General features: G+C 41.9%; 1 protein-coding gene across 3 annotated transcripts in view; it reads right to left on the bottom strand.

The window, feature by feature from the left end:
- The window catches only part of UNC5D (unc-5 netrin receptor D), a gene marked incomplete at its 3' end in the record, with an annotated part of 590911 nt that extends 564425 nt beyond the window's left edge, over positions 1–26486 (bottom strand). For all 3 annotated transcript variants that reach the window (XM_082863648.1, XM_082863647.1, XM_082863649.1), the window contains exon 1: positions 26222–26486. In XM_082863648.1, the coding sequence (XP_082719774.1) occupies positions 26222–26324 (103 nt within the window). In that variant the 5' untranslated portion in view covers positions 26325–26486. The remainder of the gene's footprint in view (positions 1–26221) is intronic.
- Positions 26487–27418: the final 932 nt, after the last annotated feature.

The raw sequence follows: 27418 nt of genomic DNA, 5'->3' as shown, positions 1-27418 counted from the left end.
GGTTGAGAGTCCGCCTGCCGATGCAGGGGACACGGGTTCGTGCCCCGGTCCGGGAAGATCCCATGTGCTGTGGAGCGGCTGGGCCCGTGAGCCATGACCGCTGAGCCTGCCCGTCCGGAGCCTGTGCTCTGCAACTGGAGAGGCCACGACAGTGAGAGGCCCGCGTACCGCAAAAAAAAAAAAAAAAATAGTGAAATTTTATAAGCTACTACACTGAAGCCTGATTTTAAACATTCCAAGAAGAAAAAAGAGAGGTCTATCATAATGTTCTGGGGGTTTACTTTATTATGGAAAATTTAAACACATACAGTCAGAAATATATAGTTAACCCTCATACGTCCATCACCCAGCTCCCACAATTATCAACACGTGGCCCATCTTTCCTCATCCATACCTCTATACATTTTCCCCACATTTCCAGGGTACTTAAATGCTAATCCCAGACATCATATCATTTCCAGAAGCATTTCTGTACGTATCTTTAACACAAGGGTCAGCAAACTACACTGCAGCTCAAATCCAGCCTGCTGTGGCCTAAAGCCTATGGCAAAGCCTAAAATTTTTTTTACTATCTGGCTCTTATTCAGAAAATGCATGCCACTCCTGCTCTAAAAGATACACCATCTTTTCAAAAAAGAAAAGAAAAAGAAAGAAAAAGACGTAACATAACAAGTCTTGCTAGTCATTATGGCTCCATACATAGATTGGGTGATACGATTAGGTAACAGCTTCATACTATGATGAGGTAGTAGTCTTACTACAAACTAGGGGTGGAATTTATTATGAACTGGAGTCAAAATAAGGTCACTTTAAAATGATTGGCCGACTTTTTGTCAAACCTGACACGACTGTTATTGTTTTTCCTCCCAATATGGATGACGGGGAGGTATGCACTCAGACCTGGAGAAGCACATCTCTGCCACTTTCTTCGAGTTTCCTCTGTGGTTGCCTTGTTCGGACTGTTTCCAATGTGCTATTTGTACACAGGAACATTTACAAACCGTCTTCCCATTTTGTGCACATCAGTTAAGACCGGAACATCACTTAGCCATCCAGGGCAAGCCCTTTGGACCTTGTCGCCCCACTTCTCCCAGGCTATCTCCTGACCCCAGGATGGTCCTGCTTATAGGCTGAGTGGGCCAAAGGGTCAATTTATGCTTTATAAAGTTAAAAAAATCTTAATTTTTAAAATTAATTTCTAGATGCAAAGGTAGATATTTGATGAAGCTTGGAACAGACATATATGGATTAGTATTCTCTATGTCATTCTGTATACTTGCAACAGTTCACAGAAAAAGGTATTTTGCTCCTGCAGCCCGAGAGATCACATTGCAAAACCCACTTCAAAGGCATGTGGAGGAACTTTATCACTCTATTTATTTGCACTTACAACATCTGCAGTGCTGAGCAAATAGATCAATGAATTGATAAGCTACAGCGTGTGCTGTAAATCCGGTCTGTATAATTCTGTGGCTGGATATAAATGAGCCCATGCTTTCACTCTCCAAAATGCCACCAGATCTTAGAGATCACATAACCTAGTTTGATTATGTTTGTTCCTGGACCAAATAGAGGATGACCCAGGTAAGCTTAGTCTCAAAAATTAAAACGTGGCTTTTTTCTGGGAAATATATTAAAATGAATACTGGTATTAATTATAGCCAAAAAACCCCACATGTGAACATCATTCAGTTAAATTTCTGTCAATTTTCTATCATTGGAATTTGCATCCGGTACAGTAGGAAAGGATAATATTATTTACTCTCATTTATCAAATGAGAGTTACAGGCTACGAAATCTGCTGACAGACTCAAGGCAAGTGGGCAAAGGACGATCGTCCAGAAGAATGTGAAGAACTGAAAAAAATAAACCACCTAATTCTCACTCCTAACGTCACTTCACTTGTTCTGTTCGTATTCTTAAATTTACTGTCCCGTGATCAAGGCTTAATACTCAAATGCTCTTTTAAAGCCTAAAGGCGTAATGTTCAGATACAAAGCCACAGACATGGAGTTTCATCACCACTAGGTTGAATGAAAGAGTCCATTATTCAACACAAAGAAAAATAACAATTTATTAAGTAGCTATGACGGGCCACACACAGATGAATAAAACTCAATCCCTTGAAGTTTAGAAAAAACTTACAGAAAGAGGCAATCCATTCAGTGCCACTGAATACCATCAATGCCTATTTTAAGCACTGGCTTCAGAGAGGAATGATGCATTCCACCCAGTAGAATTATTAGAATTGCCAGTTGTGCTCACCTTTGAAATGGGCTTAAAGACTAAGTAGGAGTTCGTCAAGCTGATAGAGAGGTCAGGCAAATGTGTCCTGGAAAAAATCATATGCAAAGGTGCAGAGCTGTGAAAAGTTCATGATATGTTTTTGTGGCTGGAATGCAAAGCACCCTGTGGGCAGTGGTGAGCAATGAAGCTGGAAGAGTAGATTGAGGCCACACTGCCACATCAAGGAGTTTGTACTTTATCATAAAGGCAACAGAACTGCTGTCGATTTAGGGGGAATAATAAAAATGAGGGTTTTAGAAACAGATTCCTGGTACTGAAGATTAATTAGACTATGGGACATGGGAGGGTAGCCAAATCTTGCTCCAGTACCTAATATTCAGGATTCCATCTTCAATTTATGAAATGATTTTGTTCTGCTAAGTCTACAAATCACTTTGGCAAACAAGAGTTATTTTAAACATCGTGCTGAGAAGTGAAATTTCTAGAAGAAGAAACCTCAGTGTGAGGGGGGACATTTGGGTGCGAGGCTGGGATGCAAAGCAACCGTCATTCCCAATCCCAGAAACTAGCTCACACTGGCTTTCCAATGAAGCCCTTCTTAATTCTTTTAACACAGTCTTAGCTGCTCTGATTTGGGTGAAAATCTGTTTCCTGCTGAATACAATGTTTTGCATTTAACTGTGCTTGGAAAGGCTTTCTTTTTTTAAGCTGGTATGGCTCTGTTCAATAGTTGAGTAAGCTTTTAAATCATTTCAAATTGAACCTAATATAAAAGGCCAAATATTTAAGAAGGTAGGGCTGTCTGTTGGGCAAATACTTACACAATCTTTAAAACATTCAATATTTATTCAGCTGACTATAATTGTCATTACCGAGACATGAGTCAATGTAAATACATGCTACCTGGAAACAGGAAGGAGAAATGACTCCAGAAGAGAAGAAGCTCTTATTTTGGTTACCGTTCTGGTTTTTGGTTCCCTGAAGTTTAATAGACTACAACTGAAGAATTTATTAATTTTAAAAAGTTACATTATAATCTCTTGTTTGTTGCATCAAAACCAACGAACGCTTTTGATGCCCCTTAAAATTCGGTGTCCAGGAATGCAACTTTAATACCGTCCACTGGCTGTAAACATCCCCTTACACCATGAAAGAATTCTGGAGTTTTCAATGCTGTACCTTGGAGGGATTATTCGTACAGGTCAATAAAAAGAGATCAAGAAACTCAGGCAGCAAAATTGAGCTATTTGTAATGAGGTGGATAGACCTAGAGTCTGTCATACAGAGTGAAGTAAGTCAGAAAGAGAAAGGCAAATACCATATGCTAACACATATATATGGAATTTAAGAAAAATGTCATGAAGAACCTAGGGGTAAGACAGGAATAAAGACACAGACCTACTAGAGAACAGACTTGAGGATATGGGGAGGGGGAAGGGTGAGCTGTGACAAAGCGAGAGAGAGGCATGGACATATATACACTACCAAACGTAAGGTAGATAGCTAGTGGGAAGCAGCCGCGCAGCACAGGGATATCAGCTCGGTGCTTTGTGACCACCTGGAGGGGTGGGATGGGGAGGGTGGGAGGGAGGGAGACGCAAGAGGGAAGAGATATGGGAACATATGTATATGTATAACTGATTCACTTTGTTATAAAGCAGAAACTAACACACCATTGTAAAGCAATTATACCCCAATAAAGATGTTAAAAAAAGAAAGAAACCCAGGCAGCTACAATAAACCCACCTTTACTTTTGCTAGCACTGGCTTTAGTCACATCAGATATACTCTTGCTAGGGATATATTTGGCTTCAAACAGTGAAATAAAAGCAGCTAAATAGCTTAATTAAAAACAACCTCCTTTCCAAACCTACCAGCACAGGAACTTCTAAATGAAACTTCTAACTATTCCCTATTATCAGCCTCTAGAAAACAAAAGAACACTTAAGATTTTCCTCATCAGTTAAGAAAATGTCTGAAAACCATTTTTCCCTCCATGGTGAGAGCAACAACCCAGATTCTGAACCAGTAATGAGCCTCCATTACACACACGCACACGCACGCACGCATCATTGTTAAGCCAGGTTGTATCTCCCTTAAAAGGAAGTTCGTGCGGATGAGTGGCGGGTCCTCCACTGAGGAACAGCTCCGGCTGGCTCTAGCATAATAAACTGCTGTTTACCTTTCGGATTCTATTTATGCCACACGCACATTGTTCATCATTATTAAATGATCTTTTTTTATCTTTCTGTGACAGTTACATATTTTAACAGGTGACAGTTTGCCTTTATAAGCAGCAAAACACTGGTCTATTAGTATTCTTGTGTGGCATAAAATAGAGTTCATTTTTTATTGAAATAACTGGAGGAAAGAAACATCAATTGTGCAGAGTTCTGAAGAGCTCAACGGGTAGAGAAGGTCCTGGCCGTAAATTAAGGTAGGTTTGCTTTATTTATGAGTCTTAGGTATTCCTTCACAGTTGCTACTGTGCATGAATTTTAATGGCGCTTTCATGGGCAAGTCTATCTGAGGCAGCTTCATGAACTCTCACATAGTTCCACAATTAATCGCTCCTCTGCAGTAAAGTCAAGGAAGAGTGGGACTCTACCACTCAGAAGAGTCTCCCTGTCTCCGGACTACAGTAGTGCAGGCTGACTTAAAAAAAGAAAAAGAGTATCATCACGATACCCCTGAGTCACTGAAATGGCAAAGTATCTTCTTTATTGGCTTTAAAGTCCAGCAAACCCCCAACCCAACTCATCCTGGAAACAGCCAGCAGTGTCCTGGGTGTCTTCTTAGAACAAGAGTCTGGGACAATTCCTCAGCCTGCTGGTTAATGCTGTAACCCTCGGGGTCTCCAACAGAAGACACCATCTCTGGCAAATGGCATTTGAGAATCACAACTGCCACGAACGCCATGTGCCATTGTTCATGTTTATATTTAATGATAAACATAAATAAGTAAAATCCTGCCTGCCGATAACACTTTACCTGTGCTTTGGGGAGGCAGAGAGGCCCATCTAGCACAGAATGCCATCACCCAGGACTGCCAATGAAGCCTGAGTTAGTAGATCATTTCTATGGCCCCTCATAGTAACCACCTCATTGGATAAAATATGGCCCTTTTGAATGCTGGACCTCTCCAGAGGTGTCTGCTGTGTGCAGGTGTGGTGCAGGGCTAAGACAATGGGCCTGGCTGGTAGCTTGGTTGTTTGTTTCTTACCTGACAGGTTAACTGTTCTCTCTGCATCTTCGAGGTGACATAACTATACCTGTCACTCCGAAGGCAAAACTCACTCAGGAATAACACAGCCAAGTTCTTGTTGGTTATGAGTTCATCCTCAGGGGTCAGAGATTTGGCAAATCAATGTCAAAGAAGGAAGCCATCGTTCTCTCAATTAAAATATTGAGGCATATCTTAGCATGCACTTGGGGGAAAATGATAAGGATTGTTTCTTCTCCAGTAAGTTAAAAAGGAAAAGAATAAAATCCCAGCAACAGAGAAAGCCGTATCACTTTCCAAATATGCATCCTTCTCTGCCTTCTCCCCTCCCTACCTTGGGCACCTTTTAAACCAGTGTCCGTACATACAGACCCGGAGGATATGTCTTATACATGTTTTCATTATAGCACTTAAAAAAAAAGAATCAGTCGGCTTTTTGCACTCCTCTCTCTCGCTGAAGTTGTTTCTGCCCTTTGGAAATATGAAAGCCCTTGAGTGATTTTATATTTTCAAAGGGTAAAAGTACTAAAGAGCACTTCTCTATTTCAGAGAGGAGGAAAAAAAGTAAATCAGTCTACCTAAAGTGTTCACTTGGAAAAGGTAAAAATGAACAACCCATGTGCTGGGAGTAGTTACAGCATCTGGAGTTACATATATAGCACCCTGGAGTCCGTGGCTGGAAAACAAAACACGAGGCATCGGCTGCCGCTCAAATCTTCATGGTATCTGTTTCCAAAGGAACCAGTTCTTTTCCAAACTATGAGGATGATGAACATCTAGCCTGCGTTAACTTCCACCCTGGACAATAAACCAAGGTCCACTCCCGACCCCTCCCATCCTGTCCACCCGCCAGCCGCCACCAAACACCAGCTCTCCCTTCCCTGATGACTGACTTATCCTTGGTGTGAGCCTCCTCCTTCCTTCCTTTCAGAAGTCTTGCCTTTAATGCATGGCTGCTGCTTCTCTCTGCCCTCCCCACCCTACTATTAGAAACTACTTTATAGGAAGGATTGGATTTCAGAACTTAACACCTCAGAACAAGCCAAGAGAACCCTCTTCCAAGGACATTTCTCCATGGAATACAAGGTTTTATCTTCTGTTAGATGCCTAGCCAGCCACGGGGAAGGGCATTTCTTAGTGGAAGGGATCTTGCCCTGATTTGTGCTGCCTTGATTGAATGCCCTCTGTCTCCCAAACCTTCCTACTCAAAATTCATCACTCAGCTAGCCTGGTTATCGCTTCCTCTGGGTAAACTTCCTCTTCCAAGATTTGGGGGCTCTTGGCTGTGCTGCCAGAGCCGCCTGTGATGTTTCACTCCCTGCATTTCCCACAATGCCTTGTAGAGTTTATTCCGGCATCTCCCTCACTCGACTGTAAGGTCCCTGCTGGCAATCACAAGAGCTTTTATTTCTAGACCCCAGTTTCTTGCACAGTGACTCAACACGGAAGTAGTAGTAATAAATATAGATAAAATATTACATATTAGAATTATAATAAGTACTTTGCATATATGGATTTACCCCTATTTACTCACAATACCCCTAGATAATAGGTACTATTACTGATCCCCATTTTACAGATGAAGAGACGGCACACAGAAAGGTTAAGCAATTTTCTTATGGTCACACAGCTGATTAGTGCTAAAAACTGAATTCTAACTCAGTCTGATTCTAGAGACTGTGCTTTACCACTATATTCTTCATTGCCCCTTTCAAAAATAATATGTGTACACCTTAAATATACTCAATAAATGTTTTTTGGAAGAAGTTCTTTTAAATATTCAGATGCATCACTTAGAATCTGTAATGACCCAAGAAAAGCTAGTTAATGCCTTCCAACTTTATTTCCTTCTCTATAACCTCAACTTGTTCCCCTTGAGGACTATATTTAAAAGGTCCTATAATCTGGCTAGCACAATACACGGCTGTGCTAAACACATGTTAGTTCCCTTGCCCAAGTACACACCAATGGGGTTAATTCTATTAGTGAATCTCAGCAATGAAAGCCCCGTTGGAAACGCAGGTTACTAATTTTACCTGAGGTGATCATTTGGCCTATAATTAATATTGCCAACTATTATTAATTTGTACATCAACGCATGCACACTCTTTGCCCAAAGCAAGGTCAGTCATACATAATACCATATCCATGGCAGGAGTCTTACTGCTGCAATTTTCCTTTCGATGTACAGGAAGCAACAGACAGGCCCTGAGGACAGCAAGGACCATATGAGCTAGGGTCCAGTCCCAACCAGTATAAGACCAGCAGAGTGGGTCTGTCATCCAGCCAGGCCCCAGAGAGCCAGATGCTGTCATTTCCAGGCTCACCGTTTAAACTATCAAAGGTGAAAGCAAGACTGATATTCAAGGACATTTACACATTAGGAAAAAGCGTAATCTATAAACTGCTGATACCAGAGACAGCAGCCAAAGACAGAACCAAGAAGATGGATTTCAACACACATTTGCTTAGGAAACCCCTATCATATGTGGTGACGAAGAAGTGGCTTGGAAACCTACTTTGTTGTTGTTGTTTATGGAAGTATAGTTGATTTACAATATCGTGTTAGTTTCAGGTGTACAGCACAGTGATTCGGGAAAAGTACTTTGGAAAACCAACCGTAGCTGGCTCTAAGAGAAGTATTATATCCAAAGAATCCTGGATATTCATGTACATCTTCTTTGTTATCAAGTTGGAGGGCATCATTTTTTAATTTAAAATTTATTTTAATGCATTATAATGACAAAAATCTACTTTGGGGGATACAAATAGTATTTCTTGTACTACTCATGTAATACTTTTTTATTGAAGTATAGTTGATTTACAATATTGTGTTAAAGTTTCAGGTGTACAGCAAAGTGATTCGGATACATATTTTTTTTAGATTATTTTCCATTATAGGTTATTACAAAATACTGAATATAGTTTTCTGTGCTCTATAGTATGTCCCTGTTGCTTATCTATTTTATGTATAGTAGTTTGTATCTGTTAATCTCATACTCCTAATTTATCCCTCCCTCCCTCTCTCCATTGGTAATCATAAATTTGTTTTGCATGTCTGTGACTCTGTTTGTTTTGTATATAGATTCATCTGTATTACTTTTTAGATTCCACATAAGTGATATCATATGATATTTATCTTTCTCTGACTTACTTCACTTAGTATAATCATTTCTAGGTCCATCCATTTTGCTGCAAATGGCATATTTCATCCTTTTTTATGGCTGAGTAATATTCCAGTGTGTGTGTGTGTGTGTGTGTGTGTGTGTGTGTATACACACACACACACACACACACACACACACCACATCTTAAAAGTTAGAAGGTACACTGACATGATAGTAGGAAAGAATCTACACGCTAGAATGAAAACTGACCTGGGCCCAAATCGCTACTCTCCCACTTACTGGAAGTATGGACTTGGATACGTATATTTGACTTTTAATCTCCTTATTTCTAAAGCAGGTAATAACACCTACTTTAGAGGATTGTTGTAGAAATTAAAGCACATGTATGTTAAGCCTCTAGCATGATGGATGGCACGCAGCAAACATTACCATTATCACATATAATTATCAAGCCAGAGCTCATCCAACACACAAATACCCATTGTAGTTGGTAACGATTCATCCATTCATCTATTCATGTATTCTCTGAATTACTAAAACGGGCCAAACAACAAGTATTCAAAGATTCAGAAAACTAGCAGCCCCTGTCATCAAGGTATTTTATGAGGAAACACAAACAGACATTCAACTCACTACAAAAACAACTACCAGCTACAGAACTCTGATACCATTACATATACACACGTCTAGGGGGAAACACTTTTGAAAGTTAGGAACTGTAGATGTTTTCACTTTGGAGGTAAGTACTTTGACTAGGAGATAGGGTAGGGATGGAGGGATGGATGAACTGAGAACATGTGAAGTCATGGCGTACCATAAAACACGGTCTTCTGATTTTAATTTTCTACATCTTAATTATATCAGATACATTTTATTAACAAATTAGAGTAAGAAGAAGGTGGAAGGGGACCTGGCAATGACTAATTGCTCTAATCTTAATTAATTTTGCCTAGGAAAATTCCATACAATTGTTTGTTTCTATCCAACTCCGAGAAAAAAAAAATGCAGAATATAATTTGAGTATATGTAATGCTATTGTTGCCCTTGGCTCCCTAGAGACAAGGCGTTAGCACAACTGAGACAACCTCCATACACATAAGAACGATAAATATTCTAAAAATTGTATCCCTATTTATTCAAGTCTACAATAGTCAGAAGAACACATATTGGCCAAGGTTTGATTCATTCTGACGCGGAGATAAAACCAGTATGTGGTAACATACAGAGAATAGGAAAACCATCCTTCAAAGCTATCTTGGGAGAGTTAAAAACAAAAAAAAACAAAAACAAGAAATCTTAAAACTGTTCTGAATGTCAAAGTAGCGCTTCAGTCAGTGCCCTTCTCATACTGAGAGATGAAAAATAATTGTGCACCTTGTTCAGTTGGCTCAGTTAACACAAAGCTCTGCTATGTAACTCTTCTAAAGAGTCTGCTACCCATGACCTTGGGCACTACAAAGGGTGTGTGTCCACTAGCTTTGGTCAGTGGTTGAAAAATAACAAATATGTGATCATTTCACATTTTCCAAAGCACTGAAGATATGTCACAGAGGTACTCAGAGTCTGCTACCAAGAAGTGAACATTCCGAAAAGACAGGAAGAGCAGAATTAAAATATTTGGTTTAGTACTTGGGTAACTGGTTGTTCCTCTTTCCAAAAGATGAAGGATAGGAGGGACAGCAGACACCTGCTGACAACGAGAGGCACCGTGAGAACTCCCCTGAGGTGGAAGCACCTTTCTGGATGATCTGTTGGGGATTTCCGTTCTCTTTAAAACTCTCCCAGAAGACGGTGTTTTAGGGACACTAGTCCGCCGTCTTCTCAGTCTGCCGGCTTCCTGAATACGCTATTCCTTGCCTCAGCAACAAAAAAGACCTTCCTGTATTTTCAAACTTCTTACAATGAGCATATAATATTTTTATGTCAGAAAAAAAACTTCCACCCAGAAAAGCTATTTGGAGTAGATGCAAATAAAGCTCCCCTGGGCTCGTTAGTTGTGTTCATCTAACCATGCAGCCCACACGTGAGTAAAAGAGTGGAGAAGAAAGCAGCCGCTCCAAGAAGTTCTGCTGTCAGCCCTGCTGGCCCCCTGACTTAGCTTCTGGACGTTCTCCTGCCCAGAAGCTCCCAGCAGTAAACAGTCAGGTGAAATAAACATTGAGAGTCCCCCATGCTATTCCACCTTTGGAACGCTCACTCCAAAAGTGTGATCATCCCAAGATGCGCTTTCCAGGACCAGTCATTGGGCCAAAGGGCTATCTGTAGTCGGTGCCCTCTTCTCTTCATTTTTTTTTTTCCTATAATTATCCCTGTTTTGGACCCTCAGTCCAAATACCTAGGGCCCTGAAGTTCTCTTCTGATTATACAAATTCCCAACTGTACAGCCTCATTCAATCGCAAACCTAGCATGCTTTTTTTCCCCAGCAATATCTCCCTGACAAGGAATCTTTGAAGATGTGTATCAAGTTCTTTAGCTAATTTGGACTACTGTGATAACAGCTAATACTGTGGAAGTGGGTTATCCTTCCTATAGTTTTTATATTTTATTAGGCGGGGGAAGCACAATGATTTCATCCAGATTACACATCTAAATGGTGGAATGACAGGACTTATTTGTAAGCTCACTTGAAGGCTTTGGTTTTTTGCTTGTTTGATTTTCACATATAGAACATCTTAAAAACCTAACTTAGAGCAGATATAACCCTGTGCTAGGTGCTGAGGAGACAGAGTAGAATAGAAAATTGTCTCTGACCTCAGGTGATAAAAATCAAGAGTGAAAGACATAAAGAAAGAATTAAAATATGGCCTGACTGGTGCAGGAACAGAAGTGATGTCAAAGTATGGAAACAGCATTCAACAAGAAGAGATTTACCTCTAGGAGTACAGAGACTCATGGACGGTGGTCCGTAAGAACAGTTCTGTTGAACACGAAGCGTGAACAAAGGCCCAGGGATGTGAGTCAGCAGAGCTGCTTGGGTGATGCTCGATATTTCCATGTGATGTGAACATCGTGTCCGTGCATGTCCGAACATCACTGTCTGACTCAACCAGCCAAGGGGTCATGGACCTGCCACGTGGGTGTCTTCACCTGTTTTCCAGTATCTTCATGTTAGTTCCTACTTCTGGACAGCATCTGATATTATCAGTTCTATGGGCAAAGAACTGAAGTGAAAGATGTTCTGGAATAAGCTCAAGAAAAAAAGTCAGGGACCCACCAGGGTATATGACCTTGGGCGTTGCATTTAAACTTTGCAAATCCCAATGATCATAGGTGGGCAAATACAGTGAGACTGGCTGGATAATTTCTAAGATCCTTTCAATTCCAAACGCCAATTTAGGTCAATGATTTATCATATAGCTTTTCAGTAAAAGGCACCAGTTTCTGCTCAAAAGTATCAAAGATGAACAAAACATAAAGCCTGCTTTCAGAAACCGATATACGATGTGAAGCAAAAGAGAAATAAATATACCTGAAACAATAGCATAAGGCAGGATATGAGAGGTATAAGAAATGTACAAAATGCACAAGACAAAGGAAATCATGGGACAATTTTGAGGCACAGCATGGAGTCCAGATGAGTAGAGGCTACATGAAAAAGCAGTAAAAAATAAAACCAGAAAGGTTTGCTGGAACTATTGGAAGAACACTTAACACCAGACTAAAAAATCCCCGTGCATCTATGAAACCTTCGCACGTTACAAAGGTGGCACTGCAGATCATTAGAAAAAGGAGGGAGACCCCTCAATGGTTCTGTGACAACTGGTTATTCACATGAAAGAATGAAATTAAATCCCTAACTCAAACTCCACACGGAAAAAAAAAATCTATCCTAGGTCGATTAAAGGCATAAATACGGAAGACCAAAACTAGAAAATTTTAGAAGAAATACAGGAGAATATAGTTCATGAGATTCAGGCAAGATTTCCTAAGCATGACACAAAAGAGCATAAAACCATTGATAACATTGATTACATCGAAATTAAAACTTGAGTTCATGAGAACTTAACATTAAAAATTCAAGTCATCAGAAAATACCATTAAGTTAAAAAAAAAACTGGGGGAAGAAATTCCAATCACACATTAACACATTAAAGCTTACTAAATATATATATATATATATACACATATATACACATACACATATATATACACATACACATATGTGTATTTAAAGCTCCCTATAATTCAATAAATTATTAATTTAATAATTATTATTTTCTATTAACAAAGAGAAAAAATGAGCAGAAGACTTGAGTAGGTGTTTTGTAGAAGAAATATAAATGGCAATGAAATAAATGAAACAATGTTTAATTTCATTAGTAATCAGGGATATGGAAATTAAGTCCATGTGGAGATAATCATATTATATCCACTAAATAAGCAGAAATCTCTAGGCCTGTTAATATCAAATGTTGGCTGATGTGAAGTGATGGCAACTCATACGGCTGAAAAATGCTTTGGCATTATCTGGAAAATTTAACATGTTCGTGCTCTGGGTCTTAGTAATCTACTCTCAGATGTACGAGAAACACTTGAAAAGTGGGTGCCATTGATGTGTACATGAATGTTCCTAGTAGCACTTTTCATAAGAGAAAAAAGCAACCTGAAAACAAGGCAAATGTCACTGAGAGTAAAATAAGTCAATTATGGTTTAGTCACAGCATCAAATATTGTATAGGAGGAAAGTGATTCAACAATAGTACATCCAATAACATAGCTGAAACCTAATACTGGGTGAAAAAAACAATTGCTGAAAACTATAATATATGTCAAAAAGAAGCAAAAATAAACTCTGTTTAGGAGTACATACGTATTTGTGTAAAATAGTTTTAAAGACCAGGAAACAATAAGCACAAAATTCAAGCAATATTACTTTTGAAGGAGAACCAGAGGGATGGGAGTTAAAGAGAGACATACAGATGAGTTGTGTTGATAATGGTTTATTAATATGGTGGTAAGGGCACAGATATCCATTTTAAATTGATTTTTTTAAACTAAACTCATGTGCAACGACTGGTCACAAAATGTCTTGCTTTTGATTTCACAGACAAATAGGGAACCGTTGGCAGTTGTGAACAGACATATTAGAAACATTTGCTTTATTTGGAATTCCTATGCCACATTTCCTAAAACAGCAAAGAGGCACCAGCTGTCCCCACCCAACTCCTTAGTCAACAACAATGGTGCTGACTGGGGCCCTGCCCTACACTGTAAGGAGCTATACTGCTTTCATCCTTCCGACACCAAGACCAGTACAAAGTTATTAACCCACTCATAAATGTGATCACTTATCATTTACATCCTGGACCTAAGACATATTAGATGAGAATTAATAGGAATGTCCATTTGTGGGCCCCTGTGCTTTTGTTCAGAAGGGAAACATGGTGCAACCTCCAACCTTGGGTTCTTAAAACTCTTCTCCATGATTATGTAATGTTTCTTATTTAATCACATCTCTTTCATGAATATCTAAGTTCTTCCATCCTAGCAGAAAAAGTCTAGCTCCTAAAGACTGAAATGTTGAGTGCCATTATCCAGTTTCACTCATCCAAGTCATCTGAGATCCAACATGGAAATATAACGCCTAACGTGGAGGGGTGTGCAAGGGAGAAACATGGGTGGTCACCTTTATCCCTTACACTTTGCTGTCTCTAAATCTCAAAAAAGAAGATCAGTTTCTACATTTGCTCACAGTCAATCCACCCATTACACCAGCGGCTCTCAGGCTTTGATTCCCAAACTAAGAATAACCTGAGGAACTTAAAAAATATATATATCAGTGGATCCTCTCCCCTGAGATTTGAGCTCAACTATTCTGAGATGGCTTAACTGTTCTGTTCTTGGCATCAGCTTCTCTTCAAAGTTTAAATTACAAACACACGTATTTCTCTAAATGGGGGTTACATTAAACTTTTGGTGCTCATTTTTCAATCTACTATGTTTCAATAAAACTGTTTAAATATTAAACATCAATTTTAAACTTAAAAAACTGATGGCCACACATATTCAAAGCACCTGTCTGTGTGATCTTCTCACCTAACCCCGGGCAACAATACTAAAGATGTCAGCCTTTCTGTGAGTTCGGAAAAAAAAAATAATGGCTTTGGGTGATGACCGGGAATTTGTAGCTTTAAAACCTAATCACCATTTCCAGCAGCAAGATCTTTCACTGATAACTGCTAAAAATAACCAAACCCTGAATATTTTGACAACTAATCGCCAAGAATCTGAAGTTTTCGACACCCTCCACATCTAACACTTTCCCAGTTAAGGTGGCTTCAAAGTGAATAATCATCATTACAGGGTCACCGGGGTTTATAAGCTTCAGCTCAACTACAGCGATTGCATTTTACAAGTTATCACGACCGTCAGAAATGCAGAACTCAGCTTTAAAATAAAGAACAACAGAGAATGCATGAGAAGAAGCAACGGAGGCTTTTCAAATTAGATCCTCACTCTCTTTGGATGCAAATTCACGGCCTTTTGAGGGTATCATTGGCAAGCTGCTGCCAACATCAGAAGTTTTCTGCGAAGCGAAGCGTAAGTCAATTGCTTGTGCATCTTTAAAACCTTCTCCACCTACTGGTCCTCTAAGTGGCCAACTACTGTATCCATTTGAATAAAACCGCCTCATCACAACAGACCTAGCATTCCAGCTGGAAAGTGTTACCTTCTCGTCACACATGAAAATCCAGATTTAAACAGGGAAAAATGGAAATTGGAAGTAATTTACTTATCCAGATAAGAATTAGGAGTTGTGTGGCAAATACCGTTCTGAAGTTATTTCCTTGGGTGAAGCATAAGGTTTCCTGTTCTAACTCATGGCACTAACATCCCACAGTACAAGAGAAGTGACTATCTTCATCCTATGTATAGATTTTTTTAAATAATTATATTTAGAAAGTATTTAGGGTCTGCTAGTAGATTCATACTGAACAAAATTGTTACCAAGGATGCAGAGGGTAAGTAATTGGAACAAAAGCTTGACTCACTGTAAATTCCATAAAAACACAAAATAAACCTATAATGTAGATATAGATGATGTAATATAGATAATAATGTAATACAATATCCATCAGCTCTGCTACAATGAACCAACTTGAGCCCCTCAGATCACAGCCCCAACACTGTACGATTCAGAACAGTGCCAAAGATGAAAAATCTATCCTATTTCAAAGGTATTTAGAAAAATATAAACATTTTAAATAAAAGGAAAGCATCCTCTAACAGAAGTGTAAAATGATCAATAGGCTTTAGTCTTCTGCTATCATTCTTTTGATTTCCTTGGTGCCTCTATCAATTGCTTTCGTTATTATGGGCCTGAAAAGGAGAAGAGGCAAGAACAACATTGAAAAAATGAAGATCTGGGTTCATGGGCAAACACTGACAGAAACGACCTCCTACAAGTCCAGCAAGCTACGCTGCTTCTCCAGACTTTCGTTGCCCATGTAGAGATTTGAGCTTCAGCCTAGAAATTTTAGGGCCCTTCCCAGCAATACAATTGTATGATTCTTCTTTACAAATGGGATAGAGAGGCACATAGAAACTCAGTGATCAAATTAGTGTTTTTCATATGTTAAATAAAAGGCCACTCAAATGCTTTTGATCTTTCGATCTTCCGCTTTTAGGCAACGCTCCTCAAATGCTAAAGGAACTTCTCTAGGCGGGAAAGAGACCAGCAACTTAAAACAACCTTGTACCTATACAGACTACCAAACCTCATGGAAACAGCAAACCCCAAAACTACGATACATACACAAGAAGAAAAAGCTACCCAAACACAACACTAGAGATGGTCATCAAATCACGAGGACAAGAGAGGAAGGGAAGACAATAGACAGTGTGCTCCTTCACAAAGGTAGAAAAAGTTTTATAGGCAGAGCTCAAAGACAATGATTGAAAATGAGGACCAACTGACTCCCTGATCCTTTAAATCTCTTAACAAAAGGTGGAAAAAGTCACTGACTTGAGACACACTGGAAGGTTGAGTGCTGTATCTTGTGACTCTTGCTTAAGCTAAAGGTGTTTTATTAAAATGATGTGAGAGGAGTTCAAATCTGGAAATTTACCATGAAATAGCATAGAGGTGGTTTCTGCTAAAAAAGAGAAAGTCAATCGAGCAACCATGGGCCCCACGCACCCAACTGGGCAACACTGGGCTGCCGTGGAGGATTCCAGCCCCCGCGGCCCTTTCCCACCCATCCCACTTCTGCTGCTGTAGCAGCATTTGTATGCATTAGTGTACAACCACTGATTTAAGAGAAACCGATACATAAAATTACACTTCTTTTATTGAAGATGCATTCTTAAAAACGCTAAAGCCAAGGCTCACCAGCATCATTCTTGAAGTCCTACAAACTTGTCCTGAAAATTCTACTTTCAGAGTATTTGTTATCGAAGGTTTTGATGCCTATTTAAAATGCCAAGAAATGCTTCCTGAAATGATAAAAAAAAATACCATGAATAAAGGGTACTGAAAACGATACACAGCATCATAAAATGTTAGAGCAGGAAGGAGCTTTCACGATAATTGCGTTACTTCTTCTCATTTAAGAAATAAAAGGAACCAGAAAAAAAGTGACATGTTGGAGGCCATGTAGCCTTGAACTTTGTAGCCCACCACACTGCTGGAACGGGAAGGCCGTTTTGACTTGAGGAGACAGGAAGCAAGAGCAGACTGAGAGTTGGGGGTTAGATGGGAGAGACCAGGGAGAAAGAGAAATGGGAGCGCTCAAATTAAGAAGCTAACTTTCAAGTCAAAACTGTGTCTCCGTCTCGAGTTTAAGTGTTACTAATGGCATTTAAATTAACAGCATGGAAGTTTAATGATGTAAGTTTGCCATAATGATGATATATGACATTCTACTAATACATAATACATACACACAGATATCCATGCATTAAGCACTTATCCCCTTGACAATTATTAGTAACTGGCTGCACAAGTAATGGTGTTGTCTGCTGCAGGATATGACACGGGAGAGCTGTCTTTTCACATTGCTATCGGAGACGGATGTACATTTCAAGCTGTCTGCTAAACTTGAGAAAACAGCCAATGGGTTTTAGTTTTCATTTTTGTATTTGGGGTGGGTGGGTTTGTTTTGTTTGTTTGTTTGTTTTCTCCAAGGTGAGAAAAAAATGACAAACATTTTAAAAACCTTTCTTTCTTTAAAGCAAACCCCCAAACACTTACATCCCACCCACACACCTCACACTGACAAAACCTGTGAACCTCCTGACTTTGCTTTTTTTTTTTTTTTTTTTTTAATGGGAGACAACTTTGGAAATTTCCTGATGCAAGCTGCCGGCAATCACTGTAGCTGCTGGTCCCTAGGCTGAGAGAGATACAAGGGTCACCTATTCGGATGAAGGACAGTTACAATCTCCTCAGCTCCTTTCAAAAGGCCTACAACACACATATTTCTCTGGCAAAGAACTTTATTTTGAGGTCTGTATTTTTTTCTATTTCTTTCTAAAATAGGTTAGATAATTCTTAAAGACACTTTGATGAAAATTATTATCGCAAGTCCAAATGCACTGTGCCACCACACACCTTCCAAATGCCAATTAAAATACTTTAACCTTGTTCCGCAGCTACATACAGAAAGAAAAAATAAAGCACAAAGTTAATAATAAAGACAAAGTATTTAGAAAGTGATGCAGATTATGAAGCCAGTACCATATTTCTAAAGAGTGTCTGTAATGACAACTTTAAAATAAAACTGCAGAACTAACTGTGATTTTTATTTAATGAACTAAATTTTAAATCCTTTGTTGTTTTTAAGAAAACATGGGACTCCCCTGGTGGCACAGTGGTTAAGAATCCGCCTGCCAAAGCAGGGGACACGGGTTCGAGCCCTGGTCCGGGAAGATCCCACATGCCGCGGAGCAACTAAGCCCGTGCGCCACAACTACTGAGCCTGTGCTCTAGAGCCCGTGAGCCACAACTACTGAAGCCCATGCGCCTAGAGCCTGTGCTCCGCAACAAGAGAAGCCACCGCAATGAGAAGCCCATGCACCGCAATGAAGAGTAGCCCCCGCTCGCTACAACTAGAGAAAGCCCGTGCAGTAACAAAGACCCAATGCAGCCAAAAATAAAATAAATTTAATAATTTTTTTTTTAAAAAAGAAAATACTATAGCTCAGCAAATTCCTCAGAACTTTTTCCATACCCCTTAGGCCATACCGCAGTATACCATTTTTTCATATACTCACAATTTTACTTGCCTCAAACCACTGCTGCCACATTTCCTACCATCCCCTCTTCCAGATGACACCACTTCTGTTCATAACCATGAGAAACCTACCACCGCATAAACCCAGAAGCCAACACGGTATCACTGAAATTTTTTACTCGTTTCTTTCTCTGTCACACGTGTTCATGTACCCATGCCCTGTCTCAAATACAAAGTGAGCAGAATGTTGTATGGTCCAACTTAAGTGCAACCCATCTATTTGGTAATAAAATAGAACGACCTCATAGTCAAAAAGGCCCAGAAGCCATCTGGACACTCAGCTGCTGGTCCTAGTACTAGTTGTGGCTCTCTGTCTAGCCTTGGTTGAAAAAACCTCTAAACCTTAATTTCATCCTCTGTTCAACATCAGGGTGAACGTAAAAATCCAGAACAATCCAAACTGTGAATGCACCTGAAAAATGTCGAATTCCACGCAAATGAATTATTATGCAAAAGAGCCATCCATGATAGTGTCACATCTTACACTTAATCATCTTTGTAGAATAATCTATCTAGGGACGTAGGCTTTTCAATCTGTTGGGGGGCGGGAATGTAAAACCCTCTTACAGTTATTTAATTTCTTCTGGCAACTAATTTTCCTGATGTTTTCGTTTCTAACCAACTGTTTTTGTTCTACCTCTTCCTTAAGTGTAGCCTCGCTCTCTCAATATCCTGAACTCGGGATCGTTTTTAAGTGCAGCGCCAGGTAAGAGATACAGTAAGATAAAAGGGGGTAGAAGCTTAGCAAAAATCTGACTTTGGGCAAACTGTTCAACTTCTGGGGGACTCAGCTTCCTCTTTCTTACAGAAATGAAGTAGATGCAGACGTAAGTCCTCAATTACTTCAAAATAAAATCCAAGCCTTTGAAAATACTGCATCCATCTTTACAAATGCCGGAAGCAAGACGCTATATTACATCAGAATGGTACTCCCAGAATGTCTATTTGTTTTATGAGTAGCTCTAGGTTTTTGTGTGTTAAAAGTGACATTTGTCTTTGCCTATTCTTCTGTCACGTTTACAATATCGTTACACAGAATTCCACTTCGTACTGGCTTCCAAGTGAAAATCAATATTAAAAATCAAAAACAAACCCCCAAAACTTGAATTATTGTCATCCATGACCCTGCTACTCAAAGTGTGGTCAGATGGTGTCATCTAGAAGTTTGTTAGAAATGCAGGCTCTCAGGCCCCTCCCCAGATTTACCAAATCAGAATGTGCATTTTAACAAGATCTACAGTGATTCAAATGCACATTAACATTTGAAAAGCCCTGATTTGTATGTTTCAAATATTACCAGCTTAGCTTTCATAACCCAAGATCATTGGGTTTCCCTTCCTCTTCCAGTAGATTTTATTAAATTAAATTCAAATAAAGATGCTAACTACTAAATAAGTACTGTGATGAGGCAGAAACCACCAATCACCTGCAAACAACTCTAAAAGGCATGCCACAAATTTCTTTACAGGCAAATCTTCTAGTCCAATATTTAGTAAATACATTTGCTTTTATAGTAAGTGAGTAAAATCTATGAATGATATTAAACGTAGTTATTCCAGTGTTGGTTGGACCCTTGAAGTAGTCAGGATGACTTCACTTTAGCCTCTAGTACCTCCTGCTTCCTTTGCGTGTCTGCCAATCACTTACCTTCTGGGATGTCTGCAATGTCATTTTCCCTTGGACTTACCTGAGGGAGAAATTACACCATTCAATCAGCAAAACAATGCATCTTGTAAAGTCCATTCTGAGCCAAGTTCCTCGGTGTTGTGGTGAAATTACCCCATATTATTCCTCCCAGCCTTACAAGGCCAGGTTCAAGTGGAAACATACACTTAGTTCCAAGGTCTCCCTTTCTGGGGAGGAAGGCTCTTTTGCATTTTATGAACCAGAAATTTAGGGGCAGAAAGTCAGTATCTGCATTAAGTGAGGCTGTTACTGACTTCACTTGGAAGACAGCTTTTGGCTTCCAGCTTTCTTAATTAGGAAGGAAACTGTCAGAAGAAACTGATCATATAGGAAAAATGCAGGCCTCCCTGTACTCTTGTCCTCTTGGAAACAATATTAGGAAATATTTCACATCCTGTTGTGGTCCCGCGTAAGCGGAGAAGATGCTCCGTGTTTTGGTTTCTACTTCAGCCCCATCAACACAACCCGAATACTTCTGCCCCTAATTTCTCAGTCCAGTGAAGTCCAGAGGGGGCAGGGGTGCTGAGAACAACATATGCGGTCCACACTGTCCTGCACACAAACCCACTTTCCAAAGAAATCCTCCAAAGGCACAAGAGAGTGTGCAGTGGATTTCTCGTGTGGTCCAAACTGAAATACATTAACATCCGCCTAATTCTGAAAACTATCTACGCACAGCATGTGTACGCTCACAGTAAGAGCATACAACGCAATGTGGTACAAACAATTAAAAGTTCGTTTCAAAGTGGAAATGCAAAACAGAACGAATATCTATTTTCTGGAAATGAATCTAGCCATCTGCCTTGCAAGAGCCGCAGGAGGAGTACCCAAAACAGCAGAAACAGCAGCCTCTGGTGTTAACAATCTATTCTCAAATCTCATGCTTCACATTTCCCTGGCAAACAAGGCTAAAAATACAAGACAGGCAACAAATAGTCTCTCGGGTTCTGCCATTCCATGGATGGCGTATTCAGAGTAATATTTTGTGCTGAAATTCAAAACCGGGGGGGAAAAGCAAGCTATCATATTAGAAGCTGGCACTCAGAATTTTAAGTGTGAATCTGATCCCAAAGTATATTAAGCTGAATGGTGAGAGGGTGGCTGTTTGCGTACAACATAAATCTCTGAGACGTATCTGAATACATTTATAGATTTATTTAAGCTCCTCTAAATTCTTCTCCAAGTCTCAGAGTTATAGAGATATAATTTTAGTACTTATGTCACCAAAATACCAGACTCATTTTGTTTCGGCACAGTTTAGAAAAGCATCTTGATTGTGGGCTCTGGAGTCGGACTGCATAGGTTCAAATCCAGGCGCCACCACATACTAACTCCGCGGCCTTGAGCGAGGTACTTACCTTCTCTGTGCAGCTCTTCTGCTATCTTCAAAAGGAGGATAATAAGAGTGCTCACCTCAAAGAGTTATTTTAAGTTATGTTAAGTTACTTTAAGGATTATGTAAGTTAATGTGTGTAAAACTCTTTAGAGTAATGAATGGCACCTGCTAAAGACAGTCATTGCTATTATTATCTAATATTCAAGCAAGACTGCACAAATGCCTTCTCTTAAGGAACAGGCATAACACAAAGAGTGGCAGCAACACGATGACAGGTCTCATGCCAGTGGTGGCCATGAAGCGAATGACTGGGTGCGCAAGCAAGCGTCTTTACCTAGAGTATGCGGCCAAGAACGACAGAGGTAAGTCCCCCTTGGTTATTCGGTCATGCTGTTAGTTCATGAAGGCGGCAGAATAAGGAGGACAGAAGACAATGACACGGCTGGTCAAGCAGCACTGCCCAGTGTACGGGACAATCAGAATTAATGGCAAAGGTATAATCAAGGAGGGGGACACATCCGGGCTCTCTGTGAACATCTGTGCCTGCCGCTTAAGAGGACATCCTGCATCACCACCACCACCTTCCTTAAGAGAATGTTATGGAATAAATCTTTCTTCATACACTTGGTCTTCGGGATTAGACTGTAACACGTATGGTCTGGGTCCCCAGCCTCCATATTTTAAAAAGAAAGAAAGACCCGAGGGAGTGATATCAAATATTCATTATCTCCTGATCAACCAATTTCTTGTTAAACCTTGAAAGTTGGCAGTATTTCAAGTTGGGTCCTTATTTGGTAGAAGGAGGATGATAAAACATTTACAAGCCATTGAGGCAACAGACAGAAAAGTGCTTCTTCCCTAACTACTAAGACAGTGGGGTCTAGAACTACGAGACCCGCTCATTCGTAGAGTTTTGATGGAACTCACGGAGGATTCCTGGGGTTCCATAGGTTTCCCCAACCTATGGGGTACCACTTAAAGAACCAGAGACCCACAGATGGGTCACTCAAAGAGTGAGGAAGAATGGAAGGCTGACATTACTATTTTTCCTGGTAAGATTATGAAAAAGGGTGACAGATGCTGCCACTATAGGGTCAGGTGAGAACAATGAATCTCTTCTTATCAGCTGAGATACTTAAGAGATTTCTTGAGCAGAACCCTTTGTCAGGCAGGAAAAAAAGATACCACCGGACTGCTCAAACGAAGAGTACAACCCAAGAGTCACAGAAAGGAAAACCCACCAAGAAATTACAAGAAAAGGCTCTTTTCTCACAGCCCTTTGGAGGGGAAGATTCTGGAGGAAAAAGAAACAGAATGCGGGGTGGTGGAGGCAGTCATTATGTTCGTTAAGGAGAAAGTGAACATAGATATAAAACTGCAGGAACGAGGTAGGTAGATGGATTTAAGTATGCGTAAACCATGCGACCCTACTGTGCCTATAAAACAGATGTATTTCTCTTGCCCTTAATGCATCACTATGGTTACCATAAGGAAGATTTCATTGTCCGCGAAAATTTTTAAAAGAAGGACTTGTGTGAAAGCTCAGCCCAGCTGAGATCATCTTCCTCCCTGCCTTCAGGCTGGGACATCTATGTACAGTATCTAATAGAGGAATCGCAACCGGATCAACAGCGGCGCTCCTTTTCTTCAAAGAACAAAAACAAATCAGTGTGACAACATGGTGTGGATTCAATTAGCACTTGGCAGGTCATGAATAACTTTTAAACCCCCTTCTTTTAACTTGGAAAGTGTTAAAACATACGGTAATCATGGTACCCAAGCGCTTTCCTTCCAGTAAGTATGCTATCCATCAAGTACATAAATCTCAAGAATTAAGTCTAGCTTCCAAAGGAGGGAACCAGAACATGGCTCCTTGGGCCACTACTAGTTTCTGCAGGCAGTCCCTTGCCCCGTGTATTTTCCTCGCTGAGGACATTCAAAGCCAAAATCATCTGAAATCTCGTTGCAATTTTCAGAGGGTTTTTACATTAGGTATGGAGGGAAAGAAAAGGGGAAAAAAAGGAGTTGGTACAATGATCTTGGAAACAAATAAATGATAATTGTAAGGAAATGGCTACTGAATTGTTCAATCTTCTTAATATAATCAAAGCAAATGGCATAGTTCTGTCTATCCTGTTGTTTCGGGAAGGCGGAGTACCTTGGTTCAGACCAACATGAAAAGGCTTGTAGAACAAAAAAACTACTTACTTGGATAAGTAAGAACACTGTAGAGCCAACCCCAGAGAATGCGGTGAAACTACTCAGCAAACATGTCCCCTGGGTGCATCTCATCTTGCTTTTAATGAGCGGGCACCTTCCTGAGCTGGGAGAACTTAAATAACTTTGAAACGCATCCTTTGTTCTGAAAACCCTAATTGTACCCACCTGTCCCAAGCCGGGTTATGTGGCTTCACAGATTTTATAGCCTGTTTACTGCTCATTTCTTGGGGAATCTCTGACAGGTGCTAAAGGTAACAGGCTTTCTGTCCCAGAAAGTAAAACACCACAAGGGAAATATTAGTCAGATGTACTGCTCCACTCCATGTGTCTTGAACATTACTCTGATCTGTGCAAGACATTTGTTGTAAATAAGCCTGCGGAGTGTACAGTGTGTTTTCCAGGAGTCCTTTGAAGAACAGCTTGCAGACAGGAGGTGCTAGCCTTAGTTTCACAGCCAGCAAAACTCCATCCAAGAGGCTTTTGGCAGGTCTGCACCTCTTGTTTCAAGCTGGCTTCAAGACAGCCCCACCAACCAAATTCCAAGGGTCAGTATGTGGAGTCAGTCACTCTTGGGTATTCAGCATAGAACAGCAAGTGGAAACTCAGACATTTAAATCAACACTCAGAAAAGGCCCGCTTTCCCCCCTAATAGTGTATTAAAAACAACTCAGAGCTGACTTTGCAAGGAGGCATTCTCTGTAGTAAATTAAATGGCTGAAGCTTGTGTTTCTCCCAGCGAGGAAAAGAACTATGCTTCACCATCACCTAGTGTGTGCAGTCACTTGAGGCTCATTTTTAAACCTTTCCTGCTTTTTAAAAAGCCTGCTCCATTAAAAAAAAACACAAAAAACAAAAACTTTTCAGGAAATGAAATGCAAATAGTCACTGAACAGGATCATAAAAGGGAAAAACCTCTATCCACTTTTTTCTTTTTTTAATTCTTCATTCCAGACAGCACGACTGCTTTTAACACACCGTTAGCTTTTATAAAAATGAGATTACACTGGTTTTTCTGTGATCGTCCTCAACCCTTTCCACCCTTTCCTGTCTCCCGGCTACTCACAATACGTTCAAGGTAGAAGTAAGGTGGGCAGATCAGTTTCTCCCCTCGCCAGTCAAGCGTTAGGTAAATCATTTAAGGCAATTACAAATTCTAAGCCTAATGGATGACACCTAGGAATAAAGAAAGAGCGGGAAGGAAGAGCTTCCGGATGATTTCAAGGGTAAAGCCACAGTCCTCAAGCTACGTGTAAAACTGCCTCTGATCAGCTTCAAAGCAAGTCCGCGGTTTTAGGTTCATGCTTCCAGTCCTCGCTCAAGGTGGAGCTGAAACCAGGTGCAGAATGTCACTCTGCCGGAGTCCAGAGGATCCAGGAAAAATGGGGTCTACGTTTCTAAGTCGGAAAGAAGCTGCGGCTTCCCAGCCGCTCAGGGGTCCCCGCGCTCACGAGCTCCCGGACTGGAGCCGGCACCGGGCAGGGAGAGGAGGCGCCGGGTGGGCGGCCTCGGGCCAACTGCTAACCCGGCGGGGCACTGCCGGCGCAGTTAAACGCGGAAGGTGCACGCCGCTCTCCCGAGCTCCCGCACACCGCGGCCTCCTCGAAAGCAAGCCCACTGCTGCCCAGGACCTCGGGCTGCTGTCGCCCGAGAGGTGTCGAGCTTCGCGGACTTCAGCCTGGGCGCTGCTCCCCCAGAGAAAAGGCGCCCTCTCCATTCAAGCGCACCCTCCAGAGATTCTCATCACCCGGCGCCCCTCCCCAGGAACTCTCGGACACCCCTACGGGCGCCCAGCCGTGAACGATCTCGCCACGGAAGGAAGTAAAGAGGACTGGGGGGAGCGAGATTGGAGTGAAGAGGTGGGGACTCCAGTCTGCAGCAATTGGGGAGGGCTCGGAAAATACAGCAAACGACGAGAGGAAAAGAAGGGTAGGGGGCCCGGTCCCAGCAACCTGTAGGGCTGCGGCTGATCGCGAACTTGGGGTGGGAGACAGTGGTCCCCTCGGAGGTCCTCCGCCCGAGTCCCACCCCGCTGCGCTCAGCGCGCGGAGAGGTGCAGGGCGCAACTTGGGAAACCAACGCCATAGGTGCGGGTCCCGCTCGGCCGCCTCGCCCCCGGCTCCGCCTCCCGCTCGACCCCGCGCTTACCTCGGGCAGCCGCAGCCCCCGCCGCCCAGAAGCAGAGCCCCAGCCAAGGGAGCCACCGGCGCGCCCCTCCAGCGCCTCCTCTTGCGGCGACCGCTCTCCGCATGCTGCTTGCCCCGCTCGGGAGTACGGATCCTCTTCTGCGCCCCGGCAGCCCGGGAGAAAGGCACTGAGAGCCAGGGGCCGAAGCAAGTGGGTGCCGGGGGGCTTCGGCGAGTGACTGCTCCACCGCCGCTCCCTACAGCAGCAGGGCAGGGCGCTCCGAGCCGCCGCGCGCTCGGCACCCAGAGGATGCGCGCGTCCCCATAGCCTCCCACGGCGGGGCGACCGCTGCCGCCACGGTCACTGCCCGAGTCACCCGCCGTCCCTGCCGCACTGCCCGCTCGCGGTGTTCCAGCCGCCGCCGGGTTCCGGACTAGGGAGCGGAGGAAGAAGCCCGCAAAGCTAATGCGACCGCCCCCCCCCCCCAGAGGCCGCCCCTTCTCCTCCCCTCCGAGAGGCAACCAATGAGCCGGGCCGGGGCGGGGCGGCGGCGGCGGCGGGCGGGCGGGCGGCGCGGGGCGGGGCGGGGCGGGGCTGGCGGCAGGGAGGCGCAGGTGAGCCCCGCGGCGGCTGCGCGCGACCCCAGGTGCCTCCGCGAGCTCGGAAGCAGGACCGCTGCTGGGCTTGCGGAGGTCACGCTCGCTCCAAGATTGGAGCAAAGCCTGCGGGCCTCTTCGAGGCGAACCCAGCGCAGAAAGATGTGGGCATCTCGGCAGCCTGAGTCTGCTGCTTCCTGCAAACCACTGTTTCGTTCAACTTTGAGCCCTTTCACAGCCCTGCCCCTCTTGCTTCCATTTTTTAAAATCAGACCAGACACCACTCCAGAAAAATTCAAAAAAAAAAAAAAAAAGACAAATGCCAAGTGGGAAAAAAATAGCACTGGAATAAACCCGTTATTGCAACTAAGCTAAATGTGCATGCATGTACATAACGAGGTGGGGAAGTCATGGGTGCATGAGGGGTATGTGATCGATTTTTATTTTTCCTTATTTTCCCCAATTCCCTTGTCTGTGGTCCTAATCACCCAGGAAGCCCCCAAATTTTCAGAAAAGCTCTTTCGTTTCTGATGGCTCCTGTTTGGTTTAAATCTGGGCCCTGGCAAATGCCTTCCTCCTAAGTATCTGGGAAAGGAAGTCGTGCTGGGCCTTTGTCATGAGA

Source organism: Leucopleurus acutus, assembly GCF_964270905.1.
Source record: "Leucopleurus acutus genome assembly, chromosome: 21".
Taxonomy (NCBI): Eukaryota; Metazoa; Chordata; class Mammalia; order Artiodactyla; family Delphinidae; genus Leucopleurus; species Leucopleurus acutus.
This window is presented reverse-complemented; position numbering and strand designations above follow the sequence as displayed.